The sequence below is a fragment of the Stomoxys calcitrans genome, chromosome 5, assembly GCF_963082655.1.
Source record: "Stomoxys calcitrans chromosome 5, idStoCalc2.1, whole genome shotgun sequence".
NCBI classification, from domain to species: domain Eukaryota; kingdom Metazoa; phylum Arthropoda; class Insecta; order Diptera; family Muscidae; genus Stomoxys; species Stomoxys calcitrans.
This window is the reverse complement of record NC_081556.1, coordinates 28158345-28170445: the sequence shown is the minus strand read 5'-3', so window position 1 is coordinate 28170445 and position 12101 is coordinate 28158345. Positions and strand designations below refer to the sequence as shown.

Genomic DNA, 12101 nt, shown 5'->3' with positions numbered 1-12101 from the left:
GAGAGTCTCAGTGAGAAGCCGGGTGGTCACGGCTGTTGCTTTATACTGAGAACCTATGATGCTCGATATGACAAGGCGGGTTATTGGCGCTTTTAAATAACCCATGGCCACGACCTTAATCACCGACAGGAGCTTGACGAGGATCGCCACCTCCATGCCAGGTTTTGAACCCAGTCGTTCAGAGTCATAGGCGGACATGCTAACATGCTCTTGGTATAGAAGTTATATTGAAATACTTTAAAACCCAGTGACCAACCTCATAATCATCACCCCTGGCGATGATGAGATCGTTAGTTGATTATCGGTTGTCATATGAACCACGATCTGTATCACCTATTATACACCGACATATTTTGACAACAGGGAAGGCCAAAACTTGAATGAATAAAGTGGAGGAAGACTTGTCGAAAAAAGATTTGTTAAAATTGGAAAGATCGAAAGGAGAGGCACAATTTCCTTCGCTCGCCCAGTGGCAATCTTGGTATAGCAAAAGTTCTTACATATACGGGAGATCGGTCTTTATACACACTCCTTTTATGGATCGAGGACCACATTTATCATATATGTATATTGAGAACTCCTATACAACTCAACACTGTACTGAATCGGATAACTAACGTGCCTTTTACGGGACTAAGACCTAAGTCAGGAGATCGGTATATGCAGCATCTATATAGGCGTGGAATACAAATCGCCGTACCATCTTGTTGTTGCTGCTTTTGTAGCAGTGTGTTTTACACTGAGGCGGCAGCCCTTGCCGATGAAGGTTTTCATCGGGTCAATCCGATACGTAAATCCGGCTGCTATGGGATTTCCGTACCATATTTCAGTGAAAACGGTTAAAAACGTCATTTTTGGGTCCAAGGCTTCAAATCGGAAGATCGGTAAATGTGGGGAGTATGTCCAAATGCATTTCAATCTGAACCACATGCGGCAGGGATATCGACAAGCTAATACAACGCACTGTCCCAAATTTCCCTATGGAGGTGCAAGAGCTTAAATCGGATAGTCTGTCTATGTTGAGGGCTATATTCAAATATGACCAGATCTAGACCATATTCGCAAGGATATGAAGAGGTCTAATAAAAGCCACACTACAAAATTTCAGCGATATCGGTTGTTGTAGCAGTGTGTTGTACACTAAGGTGGCAGCCCTTGCCGATGAAGGTTTTCATCGGGTCAATCCGATACGTACAACCGACTGCCATGGGATTGCCGTGCCATATTTCAGTGAAAACGTTTTAATGTGCCTTTTTTGGGTTCAAGGCTTTAAGTCGGGAGATCGGTAAATGTGGGGACTATGTCCAAATACATTTCAATCTGAACCATATGCGATATGGATATCAACAAGCAAATACAACTCACTGTCCCAAGGTGCAAGAGCTTAAATCGGATCGTCTGTCTATTTTGAGGGCTATATTTAAATATGGCCCAATCTGGACCATATTCGCAAGGATATGGAGAGGTGTAATAAAACAAGCCCTACAAAATGTCAGCGATATTGATAAAAAAAAATGCACCTTCAATTGATACAAGACCTTAAATCGGGGGACCGTTCTATATGTGGCTATATCACGATATAGTTCATCATTGAACTTAACCTGTCTTTGGTAAAAAAAATTGCCTTTTCATATGCTAGAGCTCTGCAAATAAACTGCGAACAATTTTTCTTTACATGGTAAGGCTCGATGTAGTGCAGATAATTATTGTGTTTTTTATTTAAGTACTGGATGGACAAGACGTGAAGGGCAAAAATAAAACGCAAAAAAAATTTCCAGTGCAAGTCTGTACTGCAAGTACTAATCTAGTCATTTCGTTTGTGACACCTCGAAATATTGATATGCGACCCCATAAAGAATATTCATTCTTGATCGTTTTGACGTTCTAAGTCGATATGGCTATATCCCTTCGTCCGTCCATCTAAATGTGGAAATCATGAACGCGTAAAGCTAGCCGCTTGAAATTTTGCACAGATACTTCTTATTCATGTAGGTCGTTGGGGATTACAAATGGGCCATATCGGTTCAGATTTGGATATAGCTTCCTATAAACCATAGATGAGCAACAACATACAACCGCAAATAAATTCTTATGCCTGCGGGCATAGAAAAACCAAATCGAAGCCCACGGATAGTGTAAGCAGCACATGTGCCTTCGTTCAGTTGACGTATTGTTGTAATTTTACATAGCATTGTTGTTATTTTGTACTGGTTTCGATGGTCGCGATTAACTGTCTCTATAGGTTAGGTTAGGTTGAAAAAAGGGTGCAGATATTAAACTGACCCATGCTACTATAGACATACAACTAAGCCAATAATCGGTTTGTTGTGCGCTCTAAAAACTAAAAAGTAACCTCGAAAAAGAAAATTTTAAGTTAGGAATTCCATGCTACTAACAAAATCCTTAATTTCCATACCCTAAGTTGGTTCATGTCTGGTACCGTGTCCCCACCTAACTACCGGTGTCTGCCCCTATACAAACACAATTTATTATTTATAACTGTATTAGTGTATACATCACTGCTATAAACCCCTGGAAGCTGCAATTGTTGTCCGATTGAGCTACAATTTTGCACGCATTGTTCTGTTACGACCTCCAACAATCAATATAAGTATGGTCGGAATTGATCTATAAGCTGATATAAGTCCCATATAAACAGATCTCCCGAGTTGACTTCTTGAGCCCTTAGAAGCCCCAATCGATATTCGATTGGGCTGAAATTTTTCACGAAGTGTTTTGTCACGACTTCTAACAATCGTGCCAAGTATAATCCGAATCGGCTTATAGGGTAATATAGGTCCTTTATAAACCCATCTCTCGATTTGACATCTTGAGGCCTTAGAATCCGCAATTGTTACCCGAAGTTTTGCACGTACTGTTCTGTTACGACTTTTAACAATCGTGCCAAGTATGTTCTAAATCGATTTATAATTTCAATTATTGCCTGATTTGCTGGAAAAATATTCTTATGTAGAAGTTATTAGCAGAATCCAGGGTGGTGGGTTCCCAAGATTCAGCTCGGCCGAACTTTGTACCTTTTACTTGTTCTTTCTCATTTGAAAAAAAGAAGAATCATAGAAAAGGTAAATAAAATACGAGTTATGGGATTTGGTTTTGTGAAAATTACAGTTAATAGCAAATATATATTTCAGTAAAAAATTTTCAAATTTGTGGTCCAATTTATAACTACAAAAAATAGTAAAAAATCTACAAAAAATAATTTGTTGTCTTAAATATTAAAAAAATTACAAACAATTTAGCAATTTTATGTCGATTGATATCATAGCCAATACATTGTGATAATGATAAGGACTATAATGCCTATCTTTCGAGTTTACATAATACATTAAAAAAACTAAAAAAAAAAGAAAATTAAAAATAATACCTAAAGAAATAATAATAAAATAAGGTACATTCATGTTAGAGGGCTACATAAACTTATATTAAATTTAAAAGAAATATATATAAAAATTATTACAAAATTAAGCTATTTAAGAAAAAAAAAAATAATAGTTGCCTTTTGTTTATTAAACAGTATTAAATGTTCACAACTCCCAACCAATTTTCTTGTGCATAAAAATTCAATATGCTTTGGAATCGTTTCGTTAGTCAGCTGTCGGTATGAGAATTTACTTATGATGTTTTCTTTTCAATTTTCTATCATACATATTTCAATAATAATTTTGTGCATTTTATTTTAAAAAAATCTTTAGCATATGGTTGTTCCTTTTCGTTAGCGCTTCATTGACGAAAGCATTTTATTTGAAATTGTTCAGTTCAATGACGACAAACACCCAATAATGTAAACCAGGGGGCTTGCTTTTTGTAGATTTCACAGATTGCAAAAATATTTCAATGAATAAAAAAAATTATTAAAAAATACATTATGTAGATATGGAAGAGAGCAGGTACTATTTAAGTAAAAAATGGAAAAACACACACAATGGAAAACAATAATATTACGGGGATTTTCTAGGGATAACTTAGGAACCATTTACATACAGTGGATGAGAGAAGGTTCTGTGAGTGGGGCGGTAATGAAATGAGAAATATATGTTGTGGGAATCTTGTGTGGAAATTTCAAACCAATTTCAAATGTAATTTTGTAATACATAGATGCGTTAGATGTTAAAGGAGAAAATGAATTATGGGATTACTTTATACCCTCATGCCTAGTGAAGGCGATCTTTAACTAACCTTTTACATATTTATATGCAAAAATTTGGCAGAGTCCCGCCGGGTTTCGAACCTGACCACACGGAGCAACAGTGAGACCCGTTGCCGTTGTCTAGCGTTCGAAGCCATCAATACAACTTCCAACAGATGCACAGAATCATGTGCACCATGGAAGTAGTGTAATTGTCGCAGACAAAAAATCTGTCATTACACGAAAATACTTGCATGGGGAAAAGTACACCTAATAGAGACGGATATTGAGCGTAGTTAATGTGGTATTTGTATCATAGAGGCGTTTTCACAATAAATACAATACAAATACCGCATACCAACGTACTGTACTTGAAGCCATCACACCTTATATGGTTGAAAAGTCTTCTAACCGAAGACCGTAGACCATAGTGGTTGGCGTGTGTTGAGATCTCTGGCTTTCCATTTCCATTTGCAAAGAAATTCTCCGATCATTGTGCTCGTCTCGAAAAAGAAACAAACAAGAATTGTGAAATTTAATGATCTTCGCTCTAAAAGACAAAAAACTTGTAAAATGAAAGATATTGCAATCATTTGTTTAATTCATATTAAACAAAGTTCGAATCTTATATACCCTCCACCATGGATCGCATTTATCAAGTTATTTGCCCGGCATCTTATTATAGGTAAACAGGTTCTTTGCCCGGCATCTCTTTATAGACAAACAGAGCATAATGATAGAATCGCGTCCTATATGGTATCAAGAAGTAAAATCAGGAGATGGGTTTATATGGGAGCTATATCAGGTTATGAACCTATTTAAACCAAACACAGTTGTTGAAAGTCATAACAAACAAAAATCTCATACAAAATTTTACCCAAATTGGATAAGAATTACGCTGTCTAGAGGCTCAAGATGTCGTAATCCATATCAATTTATAATCAGCTATATCAGGTTATAGACCGATTTCAACCATACTTTGCACAGTTGTTGAAAGTCATAACAAAACAGCTCACACCCAAATCGGATAAGAATTGCGCCGTCTAGAGGGTCAAGGTGTCATAATCCCCGATCGGTATATATTGCAGCTATATCAGGTTATAGACCGATTTCAACCATACTTTGCACAGTTGTTGGAAGTTATAACAAAATAACTTACACAAAATTTCAGCAAAATTGGATAAGAATTGCTCCGTGTACAGGCTCAAAAAGTCAAGATCCAAAATCGGTTTATATGGCAGCTATATCAAAACATGGACTGATATGGCCCACTTACAATCCCAACTGACCTGCACTAATAGGACGTATTTGTCCAAAATTTCAAGCGCCTAGCTTTATTCCTTCGAAAGTTAGCGTACTTTCGGCAGACGGACAGACGAATAGGCGAACGGAAATCGCTAGATTGACTTAAAATGTCATGACAATCAAGAATATATATACTTTATAAGGTCTTAGACGAGGTGTTACAAACGAACTGACGAAAATTGTATACCCCCCATCCAATGGTGGAGGGTATAATAACCACTGGTGAAATTTTTAAAAAAGACGCCTATAAGTAGGCAACAATAAATGTATGACGATTGAAGACGTCACAGAATATTTTTTTTGTAAAGGTTCCTTTAACCTCCTTTCACAACTAAAGTAAGTGCAGTCAATCTGGCTTAAAATAGGAAAATTCTTTATTGGCAGTTTCCTAACTCATCGTAGAAGCCTTCTTCTAAGCATAAGGGTAGACAAACATCGAGGTAGACCCAATACTAATTTTAGCTTTTTTTATGTGGACAAATGGTTTTAGATTAATTTTCTAGGGTAAGGGAGTTTTTTGGTGTTGTGATTTTTTTCTTGAATAATTGTAGGCAGTTTAAAAAAAAAACAAACAAAAATGGCTAAATACAAATCAGTTAAGTACAAAAGGAAACAAAAATTGTTAATATTAATTAACGATGATTTATGATGAGTGATGACTCGGAGAATTGTTAAAATAAAAACAAAAATTGGTTAATGCAACACATTGTTAGTATATACAAAAATTAAAATGAAACATATCAAATACTCAAGCATACTATCTAAAAACGAAACGAAATGAAAACACAAAACTCAATTGAAACAACAAAACTTATTCCTTTTCACATTTGTTAAAAAAGACATTTTAATTTTAAACTGAGACAAGTATGTTCTTACCTGATTGGCCCACCATCACCTCATGCGAGGTGCTAGTGTGTTGTTGTTGTTGCTGCTGTTGCTGCTGCTGCTGATACGTTTGACTATCGCAGATAATTTCGGATTTATACTGATAGACAGTGCCATCAGTAGTGGTGGCTGTGGCCGACATGGGACTAGTTGTGGTATGTGATGAAGGACTTAAAGTCGTTGTGGCAGCTGCCTGCATGGTAATATACTGAGGCTGATGGTGGGATGGAATGCCATTGAGTGTGGTCACGGCTGGTAACATGGTGGCAAAAACAATGTGGGAGCTGTTGGGCGTGCTAGTGGTGGATGTTGTATATATTGTTTCTTCCTTGCTGTCACTCTCGTCTTTGACTTCTACTTTCACTTGACTAGAATTTAATAATGGATTTATTACTGATACGTTGTTGTTGGTGGTGGTGGTGTTGGTATCAGTAATTGTTGTTGTGGCAATGATGTTGCTGATGTTATTATTGAATGATGCGGTAGCAGTAGCTGCAGTAGTTGCTAGTGTTGTAATCGTCTCAACTGCGGTCATTGGTGTTTGTGGGCGTTGCTGCTGCTGTTGCTGTTGGTGCGGCTGCTGATTGATTTTTGGTATTTTCCCTTCGAATTTACGTTGCTGTTGCATAAATTGTAATGAAGGATGGTCGTTAGATGTTATTGTCGTTTGTGATTTTTCTGTAATAACGTTTCGAAAGAATTCTATTAAACGAAAAAACATTACATTTTGGTGGAAAATAAAAAATAAAGCAAAATAACAAAATAAAATCACAAATCATAAATCATAAAAAGAGCAAAATAATTGTGTGTGTATTGAAATGAAACAAAAATCAAAAAGAAAACAATATATTTTAATAACAAGCATAGAAAGTTAGGATAAAAAGGAAAAGACATGCAACAATAAAACCCATATTGACTTGGTTACCCAAAAGATATTGTTAGATATTTTATGGTGGCCAAACACTTTAGTCTTATAGAAGTGGCCAAACGTAAACCACTTGTCCTTAAAAATTATTGAATTTGTACATTTTGATTGAATATTATTGTATTAGATTAATTGCCGCACCGCTCTTATTTAGTTGTAAGTTTACGCCAGAATTGCTGAACTATGGTGAATTGTATAACGTAACGTCTATTATGAATTACTAAAATAACTTGTTAAGAACTATATGAGTGCTTCGGCCACTTACTAAGCAGACCGAAAGCGGTAAGCATCTCCTCTCATTTTAAAACTACCTCGTACTTTCATTTTTAGTACCTTGTACTTTCATTTTTACTTTTGGGAACCAATTTTGACATCTTGATCTTAACATTACCCCTTCTTCCCGTAAGGAGTAATATTAATCCACCGTTAAAAAACAGTCCACTTCAAGCAGAGCATTCCATTGGAAAGACACTTTGAAACGTCACCACTGTCTAACATCTGCCTCCTGTCATCCTATTGGAAACCCCTCAAGTCTCTTCAAGAAGTGATGGGCAAATATACACACACCATAACAAAATATTGTGTACATATAGAAGACCATAAGCCCATGGGTTTGAAATTCATTTGAACATGCTTTGGTGTGCCCATCACTGCTTTATAGCTTAGGCAAAGTTGTGCAGCATGAATTAAATTTAATGTAAGATAGGCCTGATCATCTCCTTCCATTTTCTAAACCAGCAAATATCGTTCTGGCTGTTCGTATTGACACTAACTTTAAACAGAATATGTTGTTGTACACTTGAAATCTTGTACGGTAGGTTTGAGCCTTTATAAAGCAGAGTTTTTAACTGATTTTAATGAAATTTGGATTGATCCATTATAATCCTAGTAAGTATATATGGCAGCGCACAGTGAGCCAAAAGTAATGCAAATTTACCCATGAACATTCCATTAAGGAACAGGGGCAAACTTTGCACATATCAATGAATTATGCCCGATTCAATTTTATGTTCAATGATAAGGGACCTCCTTTTTATAGCTTTGTCCAAACGGCATGCCGCAGAGCGATACCGCTTTGGGCAAAAGTTTTTACATGGCAAAGTACCTCACAAACGTCGGCAGCATTAGGAGGGGATAAACACCGCTGAAATTTTATGTTGTTCTTGCCAGGATTCGAACTCAGGCTTTTAGAGTCATATACGGACATGCTAACCTCGGCGTTATGATGTCCTCCGCGAGGGATAACCACCGCTCAACCCTGGGTTTGAAATAATTCATACAATTGGATATTGTTCGACTGGGCCTCGAAAAAATGTAAGACGTTCTGAAATAGTCTACAGTCTTTTAAAATTAAGATATTGGGCTCAAACGTTGCACAGATTCTATGGGACGAAACGCGTCCCATAGTGGTTGGTGCGTGTGGCTATCTTTGGCTTTCCTTTTCCATTTGTAATCTCCGATCATTGAGCTCGTCTCGAAAGAGAAGCAAACGATATTTGTAAAATTTTATGATATTCGCAAAAAAATTTGAAAAATTAAAAAAAAGGAAAAAAATAAATTCGGCAGAGCCCGGCTGGAATTCGAACCTGGTCTAGCGTTCGAAGCCATCAGTACAACTTCCAACAGATGCACAGAATTATGTGTACCACGGAAGAAGTATAATTGCCACAGGAAAAAAGTCTGTCATTATACAAAAAACACACGCATTGGGAAAAAGTGCAGCTAATAAACAGGGTTGTCGAGCGTGGTTAATGTAGTAATTGTATCATAGATGCGTTTTCGCAATTAATACGATTCAAATACAACTAATAGGGTTGAAAAGTCTTCTAACCAAAGACGAAACGAGTCCCATAGTGGTTGGTGTGTGTTGCTATCTTTGGCTTTTCTTTTCCATTTGCAGTCTCCGATGATTGAGCTCGTCTCGAAAGAGAAACAAACGAAGATTCTTTCTTTCTTCATAGGAAGGTTAAATTCTAAGATGGGCTATATCAGACTATATTTTTATATAGCCCCATATAGACCGATCACCCGATTTGGGGTCTTAGGCTCATAAAAAGCTGTATTTATTACCCGATCTGACTGAAATTTCATTTGTGTTTGGATGCACGACGTCTTTGCCCAATATGGTCCAGATCAGTCTGTATTTTAATACAGCCCCCATATAGACCGTTCTCACGATTTCAGGTTCTAGGACCATTAAAACGGCATTTATTTCCCGATTTAGCTGCAATTTGGAACAATGATTTGTGTTAAGATGCGCGGCATCCCTGTCGAAAATGGTTCAAATCGGTTTGTATCTTAATATAGCCCCCATGTACCCGATATCCCGATTTAGGGTCTAAGGCTCATAAAAACTGAATTTATTATCCGATTTCGCTGAAATTTTAAAAATTAAGCGGTACTCGACGTCCGTTTCGGTATGGTTTAGTTCGAACCATTGTTGGATATATGTTTATAGCCCCCATATAGACCGTTCTCACGATTTAAGATCCTAAGCCCATAAAAGCCGATTTATTAGATGATTTCGCTGAAGGTCCAAGGACCATAAAAGCAGCATTTATTATCTGATTTCCTGAAATTTGGCACAATGATTTGTGTTAACATCTGTGCTAAATATGGTAACGACCGGTTTGTATCTTAATACAGCCCCGGTTTGGTCCGATCTCCCGATTTAGCGTCTTAGGCTCATAAAACTGAATTCATTAACAGATTTTTCTAGGTTAGGTTTAAAAGAGGGTGCAGATATTAATCCGCCCCATGCCACTATGGATTTACAACTAAGCCAGTTATCGGCTTCTTATGCGCTCTAAATACTAAAAAAGTAACCTCGAAATAGAAAAATTTCTCTAAAATTTAACACAGTGAGCTGTTCGGCCCTTTGACGTTTGTGTTAAGTACGGTTAAGATCGAACAATTGTTGGGTATAGCCCTCATAAAGACAGATCACCAGATTGAAGGTCGATTTTGCTGAGATTAAATGGAGTGAGCTATGCTAAACACCTACACCTCCTCAAGTATGGTGCTGATCGGATCATATTTGATATAACTACTATAAGTATCGATCTCCCGATTTACGGTATTGAACCCCTATAAGACTCATTTATTACCCGATATTGCTTAAATTTGAACAGTAAATTGTGGCGTTTTTGTGAGTTTTGTCCAGATTGGACCATATTTCGATATAGCTGCTATAGGTTCAGAAATGTTTATATATACCAGAGGTGGTGGGTATCTGATCGAATTAAATGCCTTTATCTTGCTTTTTTTCTACTCTAAAGAGTAGATGGCAAACTATCGATAATCGCAACATTCAATATTTTCGATATATCGATAGTATTGATACAATCGTTAATTTGCCATAACCTATATTTCAATCGAAAATGAGAAATAAAAATCAAGAGATCGAAGTCATGAAAGAAATCATAGTACAAAATTCTAGCTCAATTGGATGATAATTAGGCCCTCTATAGGTGCAATGTATCTTATAGGTTACATTTAGTGTCGGATCGCTTATTTTTGTTCAATTTTTGCAAAAAAATCGATATTCTGACAAAAAATAAAATACCGATAGTGTCATCGATATTTTGCCAGCTCTACCAAAGAGCTGTTGGAGAATCAATGACTTTATAAGTTCAAGATATATTTCCCAAAATGAAATCATTAAACGGAGTTTTATATAGTCTTCCGTTTACACACAACTGAAATGAATAGAGAAATGCATCTTTCCAAAAAAAAAAAAAAAAAAAAAAAACTTAGTAAAAATTACTTAACAAGAAATCATGCAATAATTTATAAAAAAAAATAAAAACAAAACAATATAAAACAAACTAATCAAGAAATATATCTAATAGCTAATATGAAATGAGGGTAAAGTGTTAGCTACATATACATAACAGCACGATAGTGATTTTAGAGATGAAAGAAAATTGGACATACACGAAGGAGTTAAATGTGTAATTAAATATGAAGGGGCGTTAATATGTTAATTACACAGGAGTGGAGAAACTGATTGTGGACATGTTTTTTTTTATACAGAATGGTATAAGAAATGGATGGTTGGGAGATGTGATGTTCATGGTGGTAGTGGTAGTGGTGGTGGTGGTTTTTGTGGGATGCTATCATGATAATGTGATTATAAAAAGCTTAGAATGTTCCAAATCGTTTTCTATATCTTTTCTTTGGTCACTGGAGTTTTTTTCTTTTTTTGAAAGGAAACACAAATTCCAATCACACTATCAATCGGAGGCTTTCAATAAGCTCTCACCTCCTCCTATGCCATTACCACATGATGCTGCTGATGTTGATGATGATGCCAAAGCGCTGGTTGTTGCTGTTGTTGTTATTGTTTCCGATTTGGCCAATGTTGTTCCTGATCCATTAAATGTCGATGACATATTGAAACATACAGGGCTTGTAGAAGCCGATGACAATGTTTTCTCCTCATTTTTCTTTTTCTTCACCGGTGTTTTGCGTGGCGATTTTCCGGGTGTTGTAACTGTGGATTTTTCGGTTTTAGAATTTGTTCGTCTTCGGTCACCCTTACCCGTTGTCGTCGTTGAGGACGATGTGGACGAGGCTGGTGATATTGAACGATCATCTTTTGTTTTGTCTTTGCCACGTGGACTGCGGCCTTTACTGCTGTTACGTGAAGTGGATGTGCGTCGTTTTGAGGCCAACCAATCATCATCGTATTCAGCGTCGGTTTTACGTTTATTCCTACGTTTCTTAAAATTTCGTTCTTCCTCATCATCTTCATCTAATAGATAGGAAAAATAAAAACATCAGAATAGAGCATCCGTATACGACACAACTTGCTCAACTAAACAAAATATAGCCTAT

General features: G+C 36.6%; 1 protein-coding gene across 6 annotated transcripts in view; it reads right to left on the bottom strand.

Annotated features, from left to right (window-relative positions):
- LOC106092188 (uncharacterized) overlaps positions 1-12101 on the bottom strand; it is an 87759-nt gene that overhangs the window by 18567 nt on the left and 57091 nt on the right. For 5 of the 6 annotated variants that reach the window (XR_001222117.2, XM_013258963.2, XM_059368896.1 and 2 more), the window contains 2 exons: positions 11527-12018; positions 6329-7015 (listed from right to left, as the gene is read on the bottom strand). Coding sequence is in view for 5 of the 6 variants with exons in the window: in XM_013258963.2 (XP_013114417.2) it covers positions 6329-7015; positions 11527-12018 (1179 nt within the window). In the remaining variant the exon portion in view is untranslated. The remainder of the gene's footprint in view (positions 1-6328; positions 7016-11526; positions 12019-12101) is intronic. The other variant, XM_013258961.2, reaches the window with a different exon arrangement.